Source organism: Emys orbicularis, chromosome 11 (genome assembly GCF_028017835.1).
Source record: "Emys orbicularis isolate rEmyOrb1 chromosome 11, rEmyOrb1.hap1, whole genome shotgun sequence".
In the NCBI taxonomy this organism is placed as follows: domain Eukaryota; kingdom Metazoa; phylum Chordata; order Testudines; family Emydidae; genus Emys; species Emys orbicularis.
In genome coordinates, this window is record NC_088693.1 from 52,176,695 (window position 1) to 52,203,715 (window position 27,021).

The 27,021-nt window shown below is 43.7% G+C and overlaps 1 protein-coding gene across 1 annotated transcript in view; it reads left to right on the forward strand.

Annotated features, from left to right (window-relative positions):
* Positions 1-12,822: 12,822 nt before the first annotated feature.
* The window catches only part of GLS (glutaminase), a 108,546-nt gene continuing 94,347 nt past the window's right edge, over positions 12,823-27,021 (forward strand). Inside the window, exon 1 of the mRNA XM_065413253.1 lies at positions 12,823-13,133. Coding sequence (XP_065269325.1) covers positions 12,823-13,133 — 311 coding nt within the window. The remainder of the gene's footprint in view (positions 13,134-27,021) is intronic.

A 27,021-nucleotide genomic window follows, 5' to 3' on the forward strand; every position in this document is an offset into this window, starting at 1 on the left:
AAAATGCTTCTGAAATAAATGTAGTCAAACGTTACTAATTCTGGGTCACTGAGAACGAAAATGATGCTTAAAATTGTTGATTGGCTCTAGTTTTCAAGATATGCTATTGGGTCAGTATATACGACCCTTGACTTGGGAATGGCGGAGGATAAGTGAGTTATAAAGGGAAGGGATCTCAATTTAAACCAGAAATGACTAAAATACATCTTTGACTGGATCTATGAATAAATCTATGACTGAGTTTGGACAGTACTTGCTTTTTAGGCAAAACAATGAATGATGCAATCTGAAGCTGGTATTGCGTCATACATGATATGAATTGCATCATGTTATTCCTAGAAGTCATAGATGTTGCAATCATAACGAAGCTTACATCACTCTGCTGAACAAATTGCCCTATATCAGCTCTAGAAATCATACAGTGTCGTGCTCTCTTATTTGTCAGTGTTTGATTTTGCAAAGGGACACATTTCTGTTTAGCCAAAGTGAGCAGAGATGCCTCGTACTTGTGTGAACAGTGCAGATAACTTCTGCTATGTTTGTGGTGAAGTGACTTTTGCATCACAAAAGCGCAGTATAACCTCTATGGTTAAGAAAGCCTATCACCTTTATTTTGGCTGCAAAATTGGAGATCAGGACAAGAGGTGGGCCCCACACATATGCTGCAACACTTGTGCAACAAATCTTCGCCAGTGGTTGAACAGGAAAAGGAAATCTATGCCTTTTGCAGTGCCAATGATTTGGAGAGAGCCAACAGATCATACCAGCAATTGTTACTTCTGCCTGGTGCCTCCAGTTGGGAAAGGTGTGTCAAAGAAGAAAAAGTGGACTGTGCATTATCCAAACATTCCAACAGCTATACGCCCAGTACCCCACGGAGAAGGACTGCCGGTTCCTGATGCACCAGAATCATTCTCACTTGAGTCAGACGAGGAAGAAGAAGAGGATGAAACTTCTGGTCCTGAACCATCAATGTCACAGGACCCACATTTTCTCCCATCCTCCTCCTCTGAACCACACCTCATAACACAAGGTGAACTGAATGACCTTGTCAGGGATTTGGAACTACCCAAGAGTAAGGCAGAGCTGTTGGGCTCCTGACTACAGCAGTGGAATCTCCTGGCAGGTGATGTTAGGGTTTCCATGTTCCGTGACCGTCAAAAGGATCTTGTCCCATTCTTCTCCATGGAAGGTGATCTTGTAGCCTGCAACAACATCGATGGTGTGATGGCAGCCCTCAACATCGTTCACGATCCAGATGAGTGGAGACTGTTCATTGATTCATCGAAGACGAGTCTTAAAGCTGTTGTACTGCATAATGGCAGTGTTTTGCCATCAATTCCAGTTGGTCATGCAGTCTATGACAACATGAAACAACTTTTGAGGTGCATAAACTATGACCAACATCAGTGGCAGCTTTGTGGCGATTTGAAGGTTGTTGCTCTCTTGCTTGGCCTGCAGACTGGATACACAAAGTACTGCTGTTTTCTCTGCGAATGGGATAGTCGTGCAAGAGATTCCCACTACATCAAGAAAGATTGGCCAATCCGACAGTCATTGGAGCCTGGGAGGAAAAGTGTTCAGCATCCACCACTTGTTGAATCAAGGAAGATTTTGTTACCACCCTTACACATCAAGCTGGGTTTGATGAAGAACTTTGTCAAGGCCATTGACAAAACACAAGCATCTTTCAAGTACCTCCGTGGAAAATTTCCAAGGTTAAGTGAAGCTAAGATAAAGGAAGGTGTCTTTGTTGGTCCTCAGATTCGTGAACTTCTTCGAGATGATGCATTTGACCATGCACTGTGTGGCAAGGAAAAGACGGCATGGAAAGCCTTCCAGTTAGTGGCAATAAATTTTCTCGGAAACAACCAGGCAGACAACTACAGGTTGTTGGTGGAAAACCTCCTCAAGGCATACAAAAGCCTTGGTTGCAACATGTCACTAAAGATACATTTTTTGCACTCTCATCTAGATTTTTTTCCACCGAACTGCAGAGCAGTGAGCGACGAGCACGGCGAGCGATTTCACCAGGACATTGCAACAATGGAGAAACGCTATCAGGGCAAATGGAGCCCATCAATGCTTGCAGACTATTGCTGGACAGTGACAAGAGATGCTCCATTTAATGAATACAAGAGACAAGCCAAGAACCACCGAGTAGACACTGAATAGGACTAAACTATGTACAGAATAGTTTTTTGCCTTTTGTTTCATAATAAATTGTATTTATATAACCCTTTTGCTGATTTTTAAAGTGTTACATAAACAGGACAGGTGAAAGATTATCATGTAAAGCAACCATAAACACATGAAAAGACCTAGGTTTACAATTTATGATGAAAACTCTACTATCTACACAATATACATAGACATAAAATGTAAAAATTTAAATATCTTAGAAACAGTTGCCAATCAGTTGTTTTAATTGTCATATTTGAATTCAGCACATCAAAATACATAATAAATAGCACATTTTATCTCTGAAGCAGACGACTTCTCAAAAATTGTAGAACAGTGTAGTTAGAATGGTTTAAACAACAGAAAGATTTTTGATGCTCCTTTAGGGAGCAGAATAACAATGGACAGGAGAATTTAATAGCAGTTGAGATGCCAGTTGATTGGGGAGAAGATAAAGAGCAGATGAGGCCTTGGTCAGGAGCTTGAGCTGCTGCTGAAGGGTGATAGAGAAGGTTAAGATAATCTAGGATGTTCAACTTTCCACCATAGAAAAGTGTAAAAGAAAAAGAACAATATACCAGAAGAAGCAATGGCCTGGGCACAGGTGAGAGTCTGAGGTTCAGATTCTGCTCTGTTACAGCAGAGAAAATCCAGAGCTGCTCCACTGAAGCCAGTTACAGGACTCTGGATTTATATTGATGTAACCAAAATCAGAATCTGGCTCTGGCTATCTTGGCCTGATGGAACTGAAATGGCCCTGGAGTTTGCCAGAGACTGAAGAATTTACCCTAGCCTTAAAACTAATATACTCATTTGGTATGTTTGGAACGCTGAAACTGTTTCTTGCCTACCAGACATCACAGAGACTGGGAATCAATAATTGGTTTCAGGGAGTGTACTGGGTAATTATAATAAATACATTAGAACTGAAACTACTTTGCATTGTTTTATATGAACTAACCTTAAGGCTAGATTATACATCTCTAGTGATATTTTAAGTGTGTCTGTCTAGTAATAGCAACAGAGAGTCCTGTGGCACCTTCAAGACTAACAGATGTATTGGAGCATAAGCTTATGCTCCAATACATCTGTTAGTCTTAAAGGTGCCACAGGACTCTCTGTTGCTTTTTACAGATCCAGACTAACATGGCTACCCCTCTGATACTTGTCTAGTAATAGGTGAGACCACAGAGGCCTATTTTATAGACACAGTTTGTCAGGCTAAAGCAAGTTTAAATTTGCTTCCAAAAAACCTATATTTTATTTGCAGAGAAACTGGTGTCGATGTCAGTGAGAGTTGTAAGCAATGAGCAAAGATTGTTCTGTTGTTTTGTGTGCTTTGATCATCTAAAACTTTAGGCACATACACAAACAATTTACAAAAATTGCCCTTTGCTATAACAAGGCAAGTAAAACTCCCATTTGAAAGGGGAAGAATAAAATATCAATATTTTAATAATAAGGTATTTCTAAGAAATGTTCCTAGAAAGGTCACCTGAACCCAGAACTACTCCTTTCTCCTCCACCCCGGCTCAATGGGACACAGCTGAGCATGCTCAAGTCAGGACAGACTGCTGAGAAATAGGGCAGACTTACCCCAAACTGTCTGTCTGGTTATTCTATTATTAGACTATACCAAGCCAGTGACAAAAGTGAACTTTTGTATCACCACACTGGTTAACAAGTCAAAAATGCAGTCTCCTTAGACATTCAAACCCTTGGTTCACCAACCAGACACTGGACTTTATGATGAGTGGTTACTGAAAACCAACTTAATCAGATATAGAGTCCTTCCAATTCCAAGGGATCAGCTACTTAGCCAGGTCAATATATAACTCAGATCTTACCCAATAATCATGCTGATGCCAATCCATCAGTAGCTAAAAACTAAAGGTTTAAAAATTATAATAAAGAAAGAAAAGAGAGTTACTGAATCATTAAAGGATCATATACATACAAATTATTTTCAGTGTTCATAGATCAGGATTACAGCTGTAATAGAATACACTACTATCTTACAAAATTCTCTCTGGAATCACCCAAACAGACTGGGGGTCATGTCATCAGTCCTTGTTTAGAACTTCCTTGTTAGAAATCCAGTCCAGAGAAATGAAGCAGGAAATGAAGGCAAAATGGAGGTGTCTTTTTATATCTTCTGCCATGTGCCTGGAATTTTGCTGTCCCAAACAAAGCCCACAACCCGTTTGTGGAAAGTTGCTGGCCCAAGATGGAGTCCAGGGTCATCTGAGCATATCACATGTCCTTATATGGTTTGCTAACTTACAGGGGTTGGCCATTGGCCCCTCAGTGTCTGAGGCATGCTTGGAGAGAACTATCTGGGCAGGAAGTGTTTCTTCTATGGACCACTGTTAGAATGAAGTGTTTTTAATGGGCCATCAACACATAGCTGTCTAGTCTAGGTGGTAATTGTCTTTTCTTTCCCCCAAAAAGAAGTTAGGTGTGATAGGCTTTAACTGTTGTTTGTCCAATCCCATTATCTTCAAGACAAACACACAAAAAGAGAAAAAAGAATAGCAAACATAGCAAATGAAGCATCTGTTTCTTGGGCTGACTACTTGCAACCTCACTGCAAGAGAAACACAGGCACAGCACGTGGTTTGATTAGCCACTCCAAGACGTAGAAAACTTGTTCAAGCATTGGGCTATTTAGGTCACTGCTTTTTATCTGCCTCTCTGGTCACAGCTCACAGCGCTCTTAGCCCTGGTCTACATGACGGGGTTAGGTCAAATTTAGCCGTGTTAGGTCGATTTTAAAATGAATGCGTCTACACAACCAACCCCGTTCCGTTGGCCTAAAGGGCTCTTAAAATCGACTTCTGTACTCCTCCCCGGCGAGGGGAGTAGCACTAAAATTGATCTTGCTTGGTCAAATTTGGGGTAGTGCAGACGTAATTCGACGGTATTGGCCTCCGGGAGCTATCCCAGAGTGCTATCTCCAGGACCTTTTCATCACCCTGGAGCCAATACCCTCCCAAGGCGGGATCCCCGACCCTGAAGCCGGAGAAGGCCCCTCTGGTGAGTGCACATTTGTAACTACAGTACAGAGTTTAAAAGCAATAGTGTTTAATGTTTGAGTTGCCCTGAAGACTTGGGATGCATTCGCGGCCAGTACAGCTACTGGAAAAGTCTGTTAATGTGTCTGGGGATGGAGCAGAAATCCTCCAGGGACATCTCCATGAAGCTCTCCTGGAGGTACTCTGAAAGCCTTTGGAGAAGGTTTCTGGAGAGGGCTGCCTTATTTCGTCCTCCATGGTAGGACACTTAACCATACCAAGTCAGTAGCGAGTAGTCTGGAATCATTGCAGCACAAAGCATGGCAGCGAATGGTCCTGGGTTTTGGTCGCATTCAAGCAACATTCGGTCTATATCTTTCTGTGTTAGCCTCAGGAGAGTGATATCATTCATGGTCACCTGGTTGAAATAGGGGAATTTCTGTAAGGGAACAGTAAAAGGACCCCATTCATCCTGGGCTGTTGCACTTGGCCAAAAGGGATCATCCCGGAGAATAGCCATGTGGTGGGGGGAGGGGTGAAGGGATCATCCCAGAGAATAGCCACGCGGAGCGGGGCGTGAGGTGTGTGCTGCACATCCACCCGAAAACCGCAGCCCCTCCTTTTAAATGTGAAACCCAACTGGCATTGCTTGCTATGGGAAAGGAGGGTGCTGCAGTTTGAAACCATTCCCACATGTTATCAAGGCATAAGAAGCCAACCCCGCGTACCATTGGCTTACCATGGCTGCCTGGAAACTGAATTCTGTTGCCCAGCCGTGTGTGAGGTGTCACCATACAGGTAGGCGCTCAATATAAAAGGCAAAATGCGACCTTATACCTAAAACACATGTGCTGTCTGCTGTGAATTGCTTGCTTCACTGTGAAAGAGTCTCCCTTTTGTTCTCAGAAATGTATCATCTTAAATTTTACTCTCCCTTTTTATCCCCCCGCAGGTGGCAAATGTTTCTATGCTCCCCCTATCATCTCCGTCCCTGAGGTTATTGCAGATTAGAAGGCAAAAAAAACGCACTCACGATGTCATGTTTTCCGAGCTCATGCAGTCCTCCCGCACTGATAGGGCACAGCTGAATGCATGGAGGCATTCAGTGGCAGAGTCCAGGAAAGCATTAACTGAGCGCGATGAGAAGAGGCAGGAGGCAATGCTGAGGCTAATGGGGGAGCAAGCTGACATGCTCAGGCGTCTGGTGGAGCTGCAGGAAAACCAACAAGAGCACAGACCCCTCCTGCATCCACTGTATAACCACCTGCCCTCCTCCCCAAGTTCCATATCCTCCTCACCCAGATGCCCAAGAACGCGGGGCCTCCGGGCATGCAGCCACTCCACTCCAGAGGATGGCCCAAGCAACAGAAGGCTGTTATTCAAACAGTTTTGATTTGTAGTGTGGCTACAATAAGCAATGTGGCCTTATCCTTCCCTCCTCCCCCACCCCACCCCACTCAGGCTACCTTGTCAGTTATCTCACTTTATTTTAATTAATAAAGAAAGAATGCATGGTTTCAAAACAATAGTTACTTTATTTCTTTTGCCAGCTATGATTAAAGGGGGCGAGGGTGGCTGGCTTACAGGGAATTAAAATCAACGAAGGGGGCAGGTTTGCATCAAGGAGAAACACACACAACTGTCACACCGTAGCCTGGCCAGTCATGAAACTGGTTTTCAAAGCCTCTCTGATGCGCAGCGCACCTAGCTGTGCTCTTCTAATCGCCCTGGTGTCTGGTTGCTCAAAATCGGCCACCAGGAGATTTGCCTCAACCTCCCACCCTGCCATAAACGTCTCCCACTTACTCTCTCAGATATTATGGAGCACACAGCAAGCAGCAATAACAATGGGAATGTTGGTTGTGCTGAGGTCTAACCTAGTCAGCAAATAGCGCCAGCGAGCTTTTAAACATCCAAAGACACATTCTACCACCATTCTGCACTTGTTCAGCCTATAGTTGAACTGCTCTTTACTACTGCCCAGGCTGCCTAGGTACGGATTCATGAGCCATGGGAGCAAGGGGTAGACTGGGTCCCCAAGAATAACTATTGGGGATAAGCATTTCTACATCCCCAACAGTAATTTTCTGGTCTGGGAAGTAAGTCCCTTCTTGCAGCTGCTCGAACAGCCCAGAGTTCCTAAAGGTGCAAGCATCATGCACCTTTCCCGGCTGTCCCACATTGATGTCGGTGAAACATCCCTTGTGATCCACCGGTGCTTGCAGCACTATTGAGAAGTACCCCTTGCGGTTTATGTACTGGTTGGCAAGGTGGTCCGGTGCCAAGATAGGGATATGCATTCCGTCTATCGCCCCAACACAGTTAGGGAATCCCATTGCAGCAAAGCCATCCACTATGACCTGCACATTTCTCAGAGTCACTACCCTTGATAACAGAACGTCAGTGATTGCATTGGCTACATGGATCACAGCAGCCCCCACAGTAGATTTGCCCACTCCAAATTGATTCCCGACTGACAGGTAGCAGTCAGGCATTGTAAGCTTCCACAGGGCTATCGCCACTCGCTTCTCAACAGTCAGAGCAGCTCTCATCTTGGTATTCCTGCACTTCAGGGTGCAGGAAAGCAACTCACAAAGTTAAAGGAAAATGACCTGATGCATGCGAAAGTTTCACAGCCACTGTGAATCATCCCATACCTGCAACACTATGCGGTCCCACCAGTCTGTGCTTGTTTGCCGGGCCCAGAATTGGTGTTCCACTGTATCAACCAGTCCCACTGCCGCCATGATGTCCCAATTACCACAGCCTGTGCTTTCAGGAACATCTGTGTCCATATCCTCCTCACAATCGTCCTCGTGCTGCCGTCTCTTAGCCAGATGATGCGCATACTGCAGGATAATGCGCGAGGTGTTTACAATGCTCACAACAGCAGTGGTGAGCTGAGTGGGCTCCATGCTTGCCGTGCTATGGCGTCTGCACGGGTAACCCAGGGAAAAAAGCGCGAAACGATTGTATGCCATTGCTTTCACAGAGAGAGGGAGGGAGGGAGAGGAGAGTGACGACGTACCCAAAACCACCTGCGACAATGGTTTTGCCCCATCAGGCACTGGGAGCTTAACTCAGAATTCCAATGGGCAGCGGAGACTGCGGGAACTGTGGGATAGCTACCCACAGTGCACTGCTCTGTGAGTCAATGCTAGCCATGGTATTGAGGATGCACTCCGCCGACTTAATGCGCTTAGTGGGGACCTACACAATTGACTGTATAAAATAGATTTCTAAAGATCGACTTCTATAAAATTGACCTAATTTCGTAGTGTAGACATACCCTTAGAAAACATGCAGTTGTGGCTAGCTAAGCCAGACTCTTATTAAACAAAAGGCAAAATGAGAAAGATAAAAAATAAGATGGGGAAGGGAAAGGACACAAAAGGGAGGGGATGACAAAAGGAATGCAATTCTTACATTTCAGGTATTGTGGAGTACTTAGCTGAAGCCAGTGGAGGTGATGATGTCATCTGTTCCTGTCCCTGTTTCGGGGCTGGTCAGGACACTGAAGGTCTACTGCTGTCAAGGTGGATTGTGGTGTTGCAGCCATGATGGGCTTCTTGGATTCTTTAAATTCACATGTCCTCTGGTGCTTTGTTTCCCTTCCAAAGAGTCTTTTAAGGCCCCCTAAAAGGGGGTGATAGGTAGAATAGTACATCCCGTGGTTATTTTGCCTACTAATTAGACCTAATTTCTGACCCACCATTAACATAAGAACACAAGAACATAAGAACATAAGAAAGACCGTACTGGGTCAGACCAAAGGTCCATCTAGCCCAGTATCTGTCTACCGACAGTGGCCAATGCCAGGTGCCCTAGAGGGAGTGAACCTAACAGGCAATGATCAAGTGATCTCTCTCCTGCCATCCATCTCCATCCTCTGACGAACAGAGGCTAGGGACACCATTCTTACCTATCCTGGCTAATAGCCATTTATGGACTTAACCACCATGAATTTATCCAGTCCCCTTTTAAACATTGTTATAGTCCTAGCCTTCACAACCTCCTCAGGTAAGGAGTTCCACAAGTTGACTGTGCGCTGCGTGAAGAAGAACTTCCTTTTATTTGTTTTAAACCTGCTGCCTATTAATTTCTTTTGGTGACCCCTAGTTCTTGTATTATGGGAATAAGTAAATAACTTTTCCTTATCCACTTTCTCAACATCACTCATGATTTTATATACCTCTATCATGTCCCCCCTTAGTCTTCTCTTTTCCAAACTGAAGAGTCCTAGCCTCTTTAATCTTTCCTCATATGGGACCCTCTCTAAACCCTTAATCATTTTAGTTGCTCTTTTCTGAACCTTTTCTAGTGCTAGAATATCTTTTTTGAGGTGAGGAGACCACATCTGTACACAGTATTCGAGATGTGGGCGAACCATGGATTTATATAAGGGCAATAATATATTCTCAGTCTTATTCTCTATCCCCTTTTTAATGATTCCTAACATCCTGTTTGCTTTTTTGACCGCCTCTGCACACTGCGTGGACATCTTTAGAGAACTATCCACGATGACGCCAAGATCTTTTTCCTGACTCGTTGTAGCTAAATTAGCCCCCATCATGTTGTATGTATAGTTGGGGTTATTTTTTCCAATGTGCATTACTTTACATTTATCCACATTAAATTTCATTTGCCATTTTGTTGCCCAATCACTTAGTTTTGTGAGATCTTTTTGAAGTTCTTCACAATCTGCTTTGGTCTTAACTATCTTGAGTAGTTTAGTATCATCTGCAAACTTTGCCACCTCACTGTTTACCCCTTTCTCCAGATCATTTATGAATAAATTGAATAGGATAGGTCCTAGGACTGACCCTTGGGGAACACCACTAGTTACCCCTCTCCATTCTGAGAATTTACCATTAATTCCTACCCTTTGTTCCCTGTCCTTTAACCAGTTCTCAATCCATGAAAGGACCTTCCCTTTTATCCCATGACAGCTTAATTTACGTAAGAGCCTTTGGTGAGGGACCTTGTCAAAGGCTTTCTGGAAATCTAAGTACACTATGTCCACCGGATCCCCCTTGTCCACATGTTTGTTGACCCCTTCAAAGAACTCTAATAGATTAGTAAGACACGATTTCCCTTTACAGAAACCATGTTGACTATTGCTCAAGAGTTTATGTTTTTCTATGTGTCTGACAATTTTGTTCTTTACTATTGTTTCAACTAATTTGCCCGGTACCGACGTTAGACTTACCGGTCTGTAATTGCCGGGATCACCCCTAGAGCCCTTTTTAAATATTGGCGTTACATTAGCTAACTTCCAGTCATTGGGTACCGAAGCCGATTTAAAGGACAGGTTACAAACCTTAGTTAATAGTTCCGCAACTTCACATTTGAGTTCTTTCAGAACTCTTGGGTGAATTTCCTCGCCTGCAGGCACCACCTCCCGCAGCTCCCATTGGTCGGGAATGGGGAACTGCGGCTAATGGGAGCTTCAGGGGAGGTACCCGCAGGCGAGGGCAACGCACAGAGCCCTCTGGCCCCCCTTCCCCAGGGGCCGCAGGGCCGTGGTACCGTCTGCTTCCGGGAGCGGCGGGGGGCCAAGGCAGGCAGGGAGTCTGCCTTAGCCCTGCTGCGCACCACTGCCACCCCGGAACCGCTCCAGGTAAGCGGCACCAGCCCAGAGCCCACACCGCAAACCTCTCCTGCACCCCAACCCCCTGCCACATCCCACACCCCTCCTGCACCCCACCCCCTGCCCTGATCCCCCTGCCACACCCCCACACCTCAACCTCCTGCCCTGAGCCCCCTGCCACACCCCAATCCCCTGCCCCGAGCCCCCTCCTGCACCCCTGCCCCGGTCCTACATTCATGCAATTTCCTCACCCAGATGTGGCCCTCGGGCCAAAAAGTTTGCCCACCCCAGGTCTACATGCTATTTTTGTATTTCTATTTACTGACACTTCCACCATGCAGTGTCTGGTATATTTAGACATTTGGGTTTATATAAACACCTGGTGACTTCTGTGTAATTACATCTCCTTGTACCACATCTGAATCTGGATTTTTATGTCCACACATTTAGAAAAAGTATAACTCCTATTATAACCCATTTACTATTATAAATGAATTCAGAGCTGGTTTAGCATGCAGGAGAATAAAAGTTTTGCTTCAAATAGAATAGATTTTTAGGATGACAGACCAAACATATGCCTCTAGAGATGCAAAGTACTTTACCACTGTGTCTATAGCTGCTATAATCAGCTTATTAACCACTTCCTGTACTACTGTTTTCATTTTAATCAATCTTAATATTTTCATAGAAATTCCTGTATTATGTATAATTAATCATAGTAACTATCTAGAAAAAGGCTTACTGAAAAGCACTGAAACCTAATTGAATAATTACATTAGGCAGTTGACAAAAAATTAGTCCGGAGGCACTCAATATGTTGTTCTGGCACCATGGTGAGTCTGTAATAAACGTCAATCCATTTGCCAACTATTTTGTCTTCTCTCCTCCATTAGGGGGCAGTACAGTTGATATTTCATGGAAGTCATTTGTACCCGTGGTAACTTCCATGTGACATTACATAACTCCATGCTACTTCTAGCGTAGAGAAGCTTCTCGCTCGGCCTTGGCTAAGCTCAAGCGTAGTTTCCATTTCTAACACATCGTAAAAGAAACGGGAATAGAAAGTGCTGCAATCAATGTTATCATAAAGCCATTAACTCTTTATTTCCTCTTAGGTTTACAATGGAGACCTTTCCCCTCTGACTCGTACGGTAAACTTTCCTACGCTGAGCTCTTTGACAGAGCGGGGAAAAGAAGGCTGATTTGGCTGGTAGGGTTTTTGCTATAAAAAGCTTGCTGTAGCTCGGATCCCCTCGTGCTGCCGCCTCCCCTGCCAGCTCTGGCCCTTCCAGGAAGTTCTCAAGGGTAGCTCCCGCCCTGAGGTTTTATGTATATTTTTGCAGCAGAGAGGCGCTCAGCTCTCCATCAGTTTTAACCTTCAGCCGCTTGCGAAGGCGGTGCCCAGAAGAGGCGCAAGGCCCGCCCCACTCAGACGGGGGATGGATGGTGCTTTAGCGCTCACCAAGGGGCGAGCCTAGGCGCAGGGCGGCTCTCCCCTACGTGGCGACCTGGCCGGGCGCGGGGCCGAGACCCTCCCGCTTTCTCGGGGCTGCTCCCCTTCCGCCCGCAGCCGCAGCTCTCCTCTGTCTACAGCGCCGCTGGTCCCCACCCTGCCCCTGGGGCGCGGCGCTCCCCTCCCCGTGCCCAGCAGCCCCGGGCCGGCTCCTAGTCCCCGCCACGCTCTGCGCTCCGAGGCACGCTCCTGCCGCACCCCTCTGTCTATTCCCCAGCCGGACCGGGCCCGCGTCCTCCCCAGGCTGGGCCAGCCCCTCCCCACCCCCGGGCTCTGCCGCTGACTTCAACGGAACAGCCTCAGACGCCGAGTGCGCCACAGCTTCGGGTCTGAGCACTGCGGGGGCGGGGCGGATTGTGAGTGGCGTCTCTTGCGCCCAATAGGCTGGCAAAGCGCCTGACAGCTAGGGGCAGTAGCCAACAGGCAGGGCGCGGGGCGGGGCGAGAGCGGACTCCCCCAAGCAGGCTAGCCGGCGCGGCGGTGGCTGGGGCGCTGCACTCGGCGGAGGGAAGCGGGGCGGCAGGATGCGGCTCTGGAGCTCTGCGCTGTTCAGGGAGCTGCTGCGGCTCAGCCAGTCCGGTGGGGCCGGAGGCTCCGCGCTCAGGCGCCCGCCAGCCCCTTTCGCTGCGGCCGTCTGGAGCGCCGGCTCGCTCCCCAACCCCCGGCCGGGGCTGCTGCCGCCGCCGCCCGCCCGCAGCGTCTGCACTCGCTCGGAGGGGGCCCTGCAGGAGCCCGGCAAGGGGCCGCCGCTGTCCGCCAGGGCGCCGCCCGCCGACAGCGGCAACAACAACAACTACAACGGCGGCCAGGAGCTAGCCGGAGGCGGGGGGGACAAGTGAGTCTCTGGGGGCCGGGGCGGGAAGCGGCGGCGGGAGGCGGAGGCCGGCGGCCCCGGGTGGGGTGGGGCGGGGCGCTTGCCACGCGGGGAGATGCTGCCGGTGGATGGTCCCTCCCGGCGCGCGGAGCAGAGCGGGGTCACCCCTCGCGGGCCCGGCAGAGAATAAAACGAAATTCACTTAAATACTTCTACCATCTCCTTTGTGTATTGATTCCTGTGCGTATCTCTCTCTCTCCCTCAAGGGCGAAAGCAGATAAATGCTGCAGACACGCCGAAAGAAATATTGCAGTGTACATCAATATCAAGTCAAAAATCTCAAAATAGTTCTGGTACAGGGTTCTGTTCCGAATGTCTGATGTAAATTTATTTAATTCTAATATTAAAATAAGATATTCTTAATGGTTCTTTCTATACTGAAGTGCGGTGCATTGCATCAGCAAATTTCAGCAGGATTCAGCAGATTATGAACATGCCATTTTTTGTGGCCTATAAATTATCTGCTGTAATCCAAATGGGGAACGGGGGAATGTCAGGATACGGAGCCTGGGGAAATAGTTGCTGCTATAAACTGGAGACCAGAGATAGTCTTGAACATATTGACTGCTTGAAGAGACTTGGATATCTTTCTGTAAAAATAACTGTGATGCTGTTGATCAGGAAATATGTAAATTTCAGTTCAGATAAGATGAAATGTACTAGTGCTTTTTTGTTAGAATGGTATTTTATGTGAACAGAAGTATTAGAGGTAAAGTTATATACCTTTTGTACTAATTATTAAAGGTAACCTCAGTACTATCTAGTACAGTACTGGTAGTCCTATAATGGTGTCCTCAATTACAGTGCTACATCTGGTGATTTTTATCCATTAGATTCTCTGATCTCCAACCTATAATTAATAGAGGTAGAATGTGCATTATAGATGTTTATACTGATTCCCATGGCATGTGGCTAGAGGAGTAGCTAGGTGGATTGATCTGAATTTGTCTTGGTCTCATGGTTGTAAGAGGGTGGGGAAGTGATAACAGACATCAGTCAAAAGCTGATTTCATTAAGCTCATTTTAATATCAGAGAGGGCTTAAAATTTATCACTCACTGGGCTAAACTTATTAGCTAGGAAAGGGTGCAAAACACAAAGGAGTGTGAATTCCATTATTAAGGTCTAGAGCAGTGGTCTCCAAAGTGGGGTGCGCGCAAGAGGATCCTACAGGGTGCGTGGCAGGAGGAGCAGCGCCGCTTCCCCCCCCCCCTTCCCTCGGCAGTTCGGCCGGGAGCAGGGGGTGTGTGCTCAAAATTTTTTTACTGTTGGGGTGCGCGATCAAAAAAGTTTGGAGACCACTGGTCTAGAGAACAACACATTCATTTAAAAACTAAGTTGGGCACCTCTGCTCTGACTGCTGGGAAAGGAAAAGATGCTAAAATGTCTATCTGAAGGGCTCTTTCATATTAGCCTTTAGCTAGTACTGGTCATGTAAATGTGAAGCTCTACCCCCTTCAACCTCCTGGAAGAGAAAATAAGCTTTCTTCCTGCTTTCCCCTTCTGCCTTTCAGAGTTTTCTATGTGTTGCTTCTCTCTTTCTCCCCAGGCTTTGGCTTATGTGCGGGCAGGTCATCCCCAATACTGGGCGTATGAAATTTGTGCTATATTAAACTCCTATAATTTATATGCACATAATGTGTATGCATAGTATATTTTGTGTATAGGCAAAGTTTGCTATTTGGATATAGTTTCACGAATGATTGTAAATATAAATTAATAATGTAACATGAATTTTCATGATGGTTCTAAGTGCAGTTCATAGAATTATTGACCTTTAATTTCAAGATAATATTTCATATTTTAGTGAGAGAAACACATGTAGAAAGGGCACCATCCTAACGCCCTCATTTGAATTCTTACCCATTCTTATCTGTAGATTAATTCCAAAGTAGTTATATTATTTTACAGACTTCTCCTGTATAACCTGTATCAATGCACTGCTATTTACTAGTGCAAATTGTAAATAATAAAATGTCTAATCACTTGGATATCACTTAAAAAAATACTGATTGATCACATGCAGGGCCAAAAAAATCACAAGCCACATTTTAAAAATCATTCTCATTGTTTTCTTTGAAGCATGGATGTCAGTAGATACTTCAGGCTTTAGTGCTTAATGCACAGAGTAGTTTCTTAGGGTATATCTACACTACCCATGTTACGGTGCCGCTGCGCTGTGACGTGGGCAGCATAGACATGCTTTATTGCTGGGGGAGAGCTCTCCTGGCAATTACAAAAAAAAATAAAAATCCCACCCCTAACAAGCGGTGGTAGCTTTATCGCCGGGAGTGCGGCTCCCAGCAATAAAGCGCCGTCTATACTGGCGCTTTTCAGCGCTAAACTTTTGTCGCTCAGGGGTGTGTTTTTTCATACCCCTGAATGACAAAAGTTTTAGTGCTGAAAGTGGCAGTGTAGACACAGCCTTACAACGGCCAAAACTCAAGACAATTATGCAGTAATTTATAAATAAATAACCAGTTTCCAAATACACTTTTTCCAGTTGAGCAGGCAGTGCTGGAATTCTCACAACTTTTCAGTCAAACTGCTCAGTGCTGGATGCTTCCAGTTGGGAATTCCTTAATGCATGATTTCAAAAGATTGATCTATTCCACAAGCATACCAAGCATACCAAACTTGGCTTCAAATATTTCTATATACGTAAATAAGCAAAGAATGAGAAATTAAAAAACATATTGGTTTCACTGTTCCATAAAAATTTGTTGAGCCCCAATATATTTAAGGTTTTAGGTACTGTATATATAGAATGTGGCCCTGTGTACAGTGCAATATAGAAAAGTGGTGTGTGTGTGTGTAATGCAAGCAGTTGTCTACTGCTCTGCCTCTCTCACATGCTGCTTTGGTTGTTGTGAGGGTGTAGGTTGAGGTGCTGCTACTCTGTGGATCCCACCAGCCTGTGTTTTTTAGGTTATCTGCCTGTTACTGAAAAGATAGTGAACTTTTCTTTTTCTTTCCTCATAAAATAAGATAAAGGGGACATTTAATGAAACTAAAGATGGCAAATCAAAAACATAGAGATGCACTTTTTCATACAACACAGCTTGTGGTGCTCACTACTGCACACTAACAGGTGAATAGCTTAGTGGGGTTCAGAAAGGGATTAGGTGACTACATGGATAACAAGAAAATCCAGAGTTGTTTCAGTAGCTATTTAAAAACAAATAGTACTAGCCACTGTAGGAGGCAGGATACTGGACTAGATGGACCACTTGTCTGTCTGATACAGTACAGAACTTTGTTTTACTGGATGGCTCTGGGTCTGCCTTTATTGCTGCTCATGGTTTTGAAATGCAGCAGCATGAAATTGACAAGGCTCATGTATTTCATTGATGCTTTATGTTCCTTTGGGCAGGAGTGGAAATCTCTAGCATTCATTGTCACTCAGCTGCTCAAAATTTGCACAAAGCTATGAGCAGCAGCTGTGTCACTGTAGTTGTCTGGAGACTCAAGAAAACAGCACTTCATTATTTTACACTTGTCACATTCCAATTTTTGCAACTGGAAGTATAGAAAGTTAATTTCTTTTAAAGTGAAAAATTAAATTATGCAAAAGTTCATACATTGTTGGCTCTTTACTCTGTCAGTGTTAGTGCATTTTCAAGCCTGGGATATTGTGCTGTAATTGAGGATATAACTTTTATGGTCTCTGTTTTGACCTCCTGTCCCCACGTGTGCACATACCACCTGGTGTTCCACCAGAAATCTGTCATGTATGTTTTGTTCGGGGGAGAATTTTTTTTCATTTGCGGTTAACTAGAGAAACAATCCTAGTTGATTAATTTTAGAGTTAGCAGTTTTCAAAGTTTGGTAGGACTCACAAGATTAATTAAAGTTTGTAAATTTCAGTATGCATCAGTGTTTAATCAAAACTTTTTTTTTTTTTTTTTTTTTTTAAATTTAAGCCTTGGAAATATAAATCCATTGGGGGTATTGAATGTTTGTCAGTGAGTTCTCCATGCTTAACAACAGTGTGTTCATGATACTTCTCTCCCTTCCCTTTGGGGAAAAAAAAATCACCAAAGCTCCTATCTCAAATTCATGGTCTGGTCCACAGTTTTTTCCCTTTGCCTGTCCTTCCTTGGATTCGAAAGGTATGGTGGAACCCTACCCGTTTTGTTTCTATCATTTGGATTCAGTCCCTGACCATTACTACTAGTGTCTGAGACACTGCTACTTCCTTCCCAGTCCTTTGTTGGGTAGGTGGAGCTGCCATGGGCCTTTCCCTCCATCTCTCCTCCTCACCTTCAGGGGCATCATATGGATCCCACATCCCAGAGCTCCCCCAAGTCCTGGAGGAGAGAGAACTGCGGTTCTCCACATCCATCCATGGATCTACTGTGCATTCCCCCTCTGGAATAATAGCCTTCTGCTCTTGTCAGCTAGTTAGTTCTGTAGCTCAAGTGGGAAAAGTTTGTTGTGCAGTGCTGAAGGTTTAGAATGAGTATATGTGAAGCTGCCCTGTGAAATTACCCCATATTAAAAAAAAATCATTAAAAGAAAGGTTATTTAGGCCAAGCACTAGGCAGGGCTTTGGAGCTGCGCTCCGGCTCTGCTCCAGCTCCAGGCAAAATCCTGCAGCTCCACTGCTCCGGAGCTGCTCCGCACTCCAGCTCCAGGCTCCGCTCCAAAGCCCTGCTTGAAAGTTAGAAAATGCCAGATTTATGGGTGCCTGTTCAACTTTAATTCTTCCCTAATATGCATATATGTTTTGGTAGTCTGATTACTCGATCACATTATTTGTTTTCCACAAGACCCTTGTCTCATTCACTTCACAGGATGGATGCACAAGGGGGCAAAATTAAGGTTGAACAACTGTAAATTTGGCATTTTGTAACTTTAGAGTAGTTGACTTTGCAATCTTAGGCCAGGTCTACACCCAGCCGCTAGTTCGGCGGCTGGGAATCGAAGTTCTGGGTTCGATTTATCGCGTCTGGTCTGGACGCGATAAATCGATCCCGGAAGCGCTCGCCGTCGACTGCGGTACTCCAGCTCGGCGAGAGGAGTACCGCGGAGTCGACGGGGAGCCTGCCTGCCGCGTGTGGACCGCGTCTGAACCGCGGTAAGTTCGAACTAAGGTATGTCGACTTCAGCTACGTTATTCACGTAGCTGAAGTTGCGTACCTTAGTTCGAATTTGGGGGTTAGTGTAGACCAGGCCTTAATGACTTTGAAATATATTTTTTTGTATATCATGTTTAATTTTCAATAAAGTATCTTTGTACCCCAGAAAAAGAGGGAACTTCTTTCGGAAATAGAGAAATTGTGTCATGTTAGAAATATACATAGTTTCTCTGCTTGTTAATTTGTAATTTTTTTCCTGTGATAGACTGGGTGATACTTGTTTAGGATTTTGTGTAAATTCTTATTTATAAAATTAGAAAAAATATTTGTGGGAGAAGTGTAGATTTGAGACAACTGGACTACATATGAAGCAGCTGTAAAATAATTTTTTTTAAATGTCATATTTTTAGGGTACAAGAATCTGCGGAAATTGTAGTGGCTGTTTTAGTCATTCAGACTACAGCATGCCCCCAAAATAGTATTTCCCAAACTTCTGTACTTGGCTGTGTCTAGCCTGAATGTGATGAGATACTGTTTTCTTGAATTCTGTTTTCAGCATAATAGCACATGATTCTTCCTACCTCTTGTATTGTAGAAGAGTGGAAAGAAAATCTTATATTGACGTGAGACCACTGTAACTATGGTCGCTAGAGTGGCCACACTGAGAATGCTCAGTCAGGGCAAACTGCAAAGAATAGGGCAGATCTACAAAACTGGTGGTTTGTTCTATAATTAGATTTTACTAAGCCAGTAATGAAACAGCTTCTGTAATACCTTACTGGTTCCCAAGAAACTAAAATACAGTTCCTCTTAAGCAATCCAGCCTTTGGCTCCCACCCAGACAGCCAAGTCTAATATAATGAGGATTACTTAAAATCTTATTCACCATATATGATAGTCTACTAGCCCCAAGAATTACCCACCAGGTTAATTAATATTTCAGATCTTACCCAAATACACACTTACAGCCAATTCTTGTTAACTAATCTAAGATTTATTTAGGAAAGAAAAGAAAGAATTACTATAGTGAAAAGATCATTATACATACAGATAAGAATAAAATTCTTGGGTCAGTTTCATAGCAGAGATGACATGCTGCTGATTTGTAAAACTCTTTCCAGAATCAGCCCAATGGGTTATAGTCCAATAGGCAGTCCGTGTGTAGAGTTTGTTCAAATTCTTCCATGAGAATTTGTAGGGGTAGTCCAGGGCACACCTGGAGATCTCAGTCTTGTGACTTGAACTTCCCCTGACAACGTTTAAGCAGATCTGCGATTAAAAAAAAGATTAGGCCTGAGACCTTCTTTACAGTTCCCAAGCAGGCTGAGAAGCCTCTTGTCATAGCAGGACATACATTGTTGCTTTGAAGTAAATCTCTATTTCCTAGGCATACACTGGTAGCTAGTTGCATTGATTAGCACAAGGCAATTAACATTCAAATGGTTCATAGTTAGTTTACTACAAACTTCAAACAGAATTAAAGACAATGATATTATTACACCACAAGTTTCATCTAAATGTTAATATCCCCTTTTGATCTCTGACTCAATATAATATAGTGATGAAATATAGGAACAGAAGTTTAGCATCTACAAGATAATTAGATCACATTGTTAAATTTCTAAGGGATATAGGTAAACACAGACAAATACAATTAGGGTACGTCTTCGCTACCCGCTGTATCGGCGGGTAGCAATCGATTTATCCGGGATCGATATATCGCGTCTCGTTAAGACGCGATATATTGATCCCTGAACGCGCTCCCCGTCGACTCCGGAACTCCACCGGAGTGAGCGGCGGTAGCAGAGTCGACGGGGGAGCCGCGGCCGTCGATCCCGTGCCGTGTGGACCCCAGGTAAGTCGATCTAAGATACTTCGACTTCAGCTACGTGAATAAGTTGCGTATCTTAGATCGATCCGCCCCCCTAGTGTAGACCAGCCCTTAGTATCTACCTCTAATTCTCTAACAATACAGACCTCTCATCTGTTTAACAAGGCTTTGATAACTACAAGGAATGGCCCCATTTACCATTTCAATGCTTCTTTAATATGTCCTTAAAAGTTGATTTTGGGTCACTTAGCCTGCTGGTTGCCCAACCCTCTCTGGCTCAGTGCCACAACCACTTTATGCGTAATTTATCTAGGTTTTTTTATTTTAAAAATTCCAAAACACTGTGAGCAGAGCTGACTTAAAGTCGTAGGTAGATCACAATAGCCCTGACCCAGGACACTGGTTTATGATTCTGAAATACAATAAAATAGTTACTTAGGCTCTCTATTAATGGTGCTTTTATAATTTTCAAGGCTGGTTTACAAGTGATGTGGATTGTTTTAAAGGATGAGATTAGACTCTGATAATATAGTGTATCCTTACCTAGTTGATTTATTTTCAAATCCAGCCCAGGTTACATAGAAAGTGCCATACAGGAACAGACCAGTGGTTCATTTGATCCAGTATCTGATAGTGGTCAACACTGAAGGTTCAAGAAACCCAGTTATGCACCTAGGTGTATAGGGAAGCCTTTTTTCATAACCCCCATCAGTTAGAAACTGGCTCATGCCCTCAAATAGCAACTTTTGAACCCTTCCAAAACACTTGTTTTTGGTGTGTGTGTTTTTTTTTATCATATCTTTACTACTGCATCTCTCTGGATGTATATACATATTTAGTCCTCTTAGCATCTATAATATCATGAGGCTACAAGTTTCACAGGCTAATTATACTTTGAGTGGAAGAGATGTTTTTATCAATTTAAAATTTGCCACCTTTCAATTGCTGTGAGCTCCTTATTCTTTGATTATGCAAAGGTGAATAGAAGTGATCAATTCATACCAATGTATTTACATTATTCATTATTTTGTAAACCGTTATCATGCCTCTTCTTCTCCACTTCCCCTCCAAAGTAAATAGTACCAGTTTTTCATAAGGAAATTTCTTCATGGCTCTAATCATTGTTTGTCTGGTAGGTAGTGGTAGTGACAAGAAAGTTAACACCATATTATGGTGGCTGAGCACCCAATGTGAAATGAATTGATAGTCTCAGTCAATTTCCTAGTGGGTAGGTGTCTATGGGTATGTCTATACTGCAATTAAAAACCTATGGTTGGCCTGTGGCAGCTGACTTCAGCTTGGGCCATGGGGCTGTTAGATGTTCAGGCTTGGGCTGGAGTCTGGGCTCTAGGACCCTGAGCGGTTGGAGGGTCCCAGAGCTCAGGCTGTAGCCCAAACTTCTACATCATAGTTAAATAGCCCCTTAGCCCAAGCCCCTTAGCCCAAGTCAGCTGGCACAGGCCAGCCATGGTTGTCTAATTGCAGTGTAGACATACCCTCTAGGACAAAAATCAACACCACATTTGACACCCTAAGTTTTCTATTTAAACAAACAATCTATTAATTTTGTGTGAAATTGACTCTTGTGAACAGCCCTGCAGTTCTGTAGGTTGGTTCTGTGCTGGGGTAGAGGGGAATACTGGCAAGGTTGAGGTGGCTGGATCCTTGGTCACATGGTTTGTATGTCCTAGAACCTTTATGTTAAGTGGCAATGTGGCACAACTTCCATTATTCCAACCTATAGACTAAAGTAGATTTCACAAATACTGTTCTAATCTTTCTTGCCTAAAATGAATTTACCCCTACTCTTTTCCTTGTTTTTCAGAATATTGTATAAACCATAAAGCAGCGAATAAATTGGAATTTCCACTTTAAGCTAACTATGGCAATAACACATCCCCTCCACTTCAATATCTTAGCTCTATGCAACATATGCTGAATAACACTTTCTTGCTAAGTGTGTTACCGTGCTAAAATATTGCTTTTAGGTTAAGCAAATGTTATGTACAAACAATACTGAACTGATAAAAAGGGCAAAAGCTTATTCTGCAGTTTTAACTGATAAACTTTATTGAAAGGTAGTCCAGTGGACAAAGCATTTTATGTAAATATTGAATAGTAGCCTCATTTGCTTTGGCAGCTGGTGCAAATTTATTGTTAAATATTAGGTCAGTCAGCTTGATTTAACAGCAACTGATGTGAAAGAACTGATGGGAATTTTTTTTAAAAAATCTTCACTTGTGAAATGCATACACTGATTTAAGAAAATATAAGTGTAAAGGTTATGAAGGGTAGGGGTAAGAAACTTATTGTCAAATATTTTAACGTTTAAGGACATATATCTGCATTGATATAAATAGGACAGGTGCAGTTTCCTGGGGCATAATTATAAAGCTTGTTTTAGAGCAGATTAATAGACTTCAGCCTTTTTTTAACGCTATAAAATATTTGTAAGTATATGCATTGCCCAAGTGACAGCAAACATTCAAATCTGAATTTCAAATTTCCAGAAATCGATTTTTTTGTGTTAATGGAAACATTGTATATAATTGTATATAATTCAGAAAATTTGTTGGGAAATTTACTGAATCTCTGTAAAAAGGTCAAAAGTCGATAAAACTAGACTTTGGAATGTGTATAGTATTGTAACTCCTAAAATATATGAAATAAAAATTGCGTACTTCTGGGTTATTGAAATGTAGAATTACAGCGTTAACAGTGTATAACATTTTGAAGTCCAAAAATAGTCTTTTCAGAAGCTAAGTGCATGTGATTTATAAAGATGCAAAATGTGGCATGGAAGAAAGTTCTCTAACTTTCCTGGTGTAGTTGCACGTATTTGTCTTCGTTGAGTTGCCAGCCTGTCTGTACACTAGCCAGCATTGCATCATTTAAAAATAATCTTAATTTTCTGAAGTGAAAAGAAACAGTAAATGTTCTATTCGTTTACAAGTCCTCGTCTGTTCTTAGTGCATGAGTAAGTACAATGTTTTTTTCTGATTTATTTAATAGGAAATCTGATTTTTACCACTGGTTTGGGTAGAGGAAGGAGAATTTAATATGCGGCCCATCATTAATATTAAGGATAGGATTAAATATATTTAGGTTATTGATTCACTATTAATTTTTAATGAGTAAGCTGAACTACCACTGAAATAGTTTCAGCTAATATTGAATTTCTTTAAGTGTGGATCTGCAGAATTTTACTGGTTTACGTGACTACCAGCAACAATTATTATTGCAGTCTTAGGGCGGGGTCCTGCAAGTCATCTTTAAATATAACTCAGAGAATTCTTGGTAATCTTGTGAAAGAGAGCTTTCATAGCCAAACAAAATTTTTTGCTTGCTTTTTTTATACATTTTGTTTCGTCTGAAGGCTTTCATTTCCAGGAAAGAATATGACTTACACAGATGACCATATAGTAACTAATTTGAAGATTGTTTTCAAATTACAAGTTCATGCACTTTTTATTTTTAATGGGTAAGTTTAACAATAAGACTGCTTACCATCCCTTTCTGTAGATGGCAGTTACCTTTATTTAGAGACTCTCAGTAGTAATGCTCTGTATCTTGTACTAAATTTGTCAAATACCAAAGAGCATTGATTTTAAGTTGTCACTAAGTCTAAAAGAAAACTGAAGCACATACAAGACAACCTATTGGGGGGAAAAAGGAAAATGATCTGAAGCCCATTGTAACTTTGTTCCTAATAGTTCCGAGATGTAGGTCCATCGGATAGAACATCGGCAATCTATTACCCTGCCAGTCCAGAGAGCAGAGTATAAAAAGCTCAACTTAGATGGGGCTACTATAAGGTGGGTGCATAACTGGCTGGATAACCGTACTCAGAGAGTAGTTATTAATGGTTCCCAATCCTGCTGGAAAGGTATAATGAGTGGGGTTCCGGAGGGGTCTGTTTTGGGACCGGCTCTGTTCAATATCTTCATCAACGACTTAGATATTGGCATAGAAAGTACGCTTAAGTTTGCAGATGATACCAAACTGGGAGGGATTGCAACTGCTTTGGAGGATAGGGTCAAAATTCAAAATGATCTGGACAAATTGGAGAAATGGTCTGAGGTAAACAGGATGAAGTTTAATAAAGACAAATGCAAAGTGCTCCACTTAGGAAGGAACAATCAGTTTCACACATACAGAATGGGAAGAGACTGTCTAGGAAGGAGTAGGGCAGAAAGGGATCTAGGGGTTATAGTGGACCACAAGCTAAATATGAGTCAACAGTGTGATGCTGTTGCAAAAAACGCAAACGTGATTCTGGGATGCATTAACAGGTGTGTTGTGAGCAAGACACGAGAAGTCATTCTTCTGCTCTACTCTGCGGTGGTTAGGCCTCAGCTGGAGTATTGTGCCCAGTTCTGGGCACCGCATTTCAAGAAAGATGTGGAGAAATTGGAGAGGGTCCAGAGAAGAGCAACAAGAATGATTAAAGGTCTAGAGAACATGACCTATGAAGGAAGGCTGAAAGAATTGGGTTTGTTTAGTTTGGAAAAGAGAAGACTGAGAGGGGACATGATAGCAGTTTTCAGGTATCTAAAAGGGTGTCATGAGGTGGGAGAAAACTTGTTCATCTTAGCCTCTAAGGATAGAACAAGAAGCAATGGGCTTAAACTGCAGCAAGGGAGGTTTAGGTTGGACATTAGGAAAAAGTTCCTAACTGTCAAGGTGGTTAAACACTGGAATAAACTGCCTAGGGAGGTTGTGGAATCTCCATCTCTGGAGATATTTAAGAGTAGGTTAGATAAATGTCTATCAGGGATGGTCTAGACAGTATTTGGTCCTGTCATGAGGGCAGGGGACTGGACTCAATGACCTCTCGAGGTCCCTTCCAGTTCTAGAGTCTATGGATCTATGAATCTAAACCTGAAATTCCTGGCATGCTATTGGAGGTGACATTGCGAAGCTTCAAGAAAAGACTATCTGTTCTGGTATTTAACCATCATATACCGTATATACTCGTTCAGAAGCTGAATTTTTTTTTAGTAAAAAAGGGAAGCACCAGAGAAGGGGGGATCGGCTTATAAACGGGTATAGAAACGGAGAGATGGGACATCGCCGCTCCCCCCAACAGAGGGAGCAAGGGGAAGCAGTACAGCCAGAAGGGAAGAGGCGGGGCCAGAGTCTCTCCTCTTCTGGCCACACTGCTCTCCCCCCAGCCTCCGAAGCAGCTGCAGCTCCGGGGCTGCAGGCCATGCTGCTCAGCCCCGCCCCCCAGAGCAGACTGTGGCCGTGCTGCCCGGGCCGCCTGACCCAGCCCGCTGAAACAAGCTGCGGCTGCGCCGCCCGGTCTGGCCCGCCAGAGCAGACTGTGGCCGCACTGCCCAGCCTGACGGAGCAGCGCCAGCCAGGCCAAAGACATCCTCTCCAGATAACGTGGGAAGGGATGGGGTGGGGAGCGTGTGGGGGTCCCGGGCTAGGGCTGGGGTCATGTGGGGGGTGGTCACAGGGGTTACTCCCCTGATTTCCAGCTTCCCCCCAAAAAAATTTCCCCATCAGTTGCTGTCCCGGCCCGTCAGGGTAAGCAGCTGGCACGCCGGGACACTTTGTTTACTTAGGTTTACCTCCGTGCCCACGGATGCTCAAGGTAAACAAACCATCTCGGCCCACCAGCAGCTTATCCTGATGGCCCGGGAGCCAACATTTGCCAACCCCTGAATTATAGGGTCGGCTTATGAACGGGTTATAAAAAATTTCCATTTTTACTTATCCATCTTGGGGGGGGGGGGGGTCAGTTTATAAACGAACCAGCTTATGATCAAGTATATATGGTAATTTGGGGAGGAGCTGGGAGGGAAACAAATTTTATTGTGCTACCTCCTTCTGTTTCAGAACTGATCCTGCAGCATTGCATTGAGGGTGAAACATCAGAGAGAAATACCAGTTTAGAGAGGCAAGGAGACAGGATAAGAGATGTGCAAAATGAATTATTTAGAGAAGGTAAATCTGGCTCTTCTATTTACACCCTCTCATAAGAATAAGAGGACATTGAATAAAATTTAAAAGCCACAGACTTAAAACTGATAAAGCATTGTGCTTTTAAAAAAAAAAAAAAAAAAAAATTCTCTCTAACTTTTCACAACATGTGATTGATGGCAAGAACTGATTAGGATTGAAAAACTGCTTAGATTTATATATGAATAGTGAAAACATCCATAGCTATATTAGGACATCAAACCTAGGAGGTAGAATTAAAAAAAAAAAAAAAAGTGTATATAAACTTGTGCTTACAGGCGTGAGCCAACCACTAGCTGATGGGGCAGGGAATAAACTTCCATAGAGACCGGTTACTTCATAATTATTGACTCCTGAAGGAATTCAGCGCCTAAAAATTATGTGCACAATATTTTAAAATTCTGCAAATGTTATTTGTCCGTAAATAAATATGGCTACAGCATGGCAGTGGGAAGCACAGGCCACTGGTTGCATTGAGGTGGGAGATCACCCTGAAGCTCCCACCTCCCCTGGTACAGGTGTTATGCTTATACAAAGCACACGGGATCTTTGTAGAGGAAGGTAAATACACACAGCATTTATTGAGAATACCACAGTTAGCATATGCTTTTTACACACACACACACACACACACACACACACACACTCTCTCTCTCTCTCTCTCTCTCTCTCTCTCTCTCTCTCCCCCTCCCTCCCTCCTGCAGTGATGTTTATAGTTACCAGTCCAGAGTCTGGATCAATCTAGTGGCCAGCCAGATTGGTCGCAGAGGGGAGCGGAGTTCTATCGGTCGCTATCCGATGCTCCTGGAGTGTGGCAAGAGGAACCCAAAGTCCTATGGCAAAGCACCCTGTTCTTATAGGTTTTCTTCTCTGTTGAAGCCTATGGATTTTGCTGTGGTCACTTTGTGACAGGTTACTTCTTAATTGGTGTAAACATTCCAATACACCTCCGAGAGGGTCATCCTGTC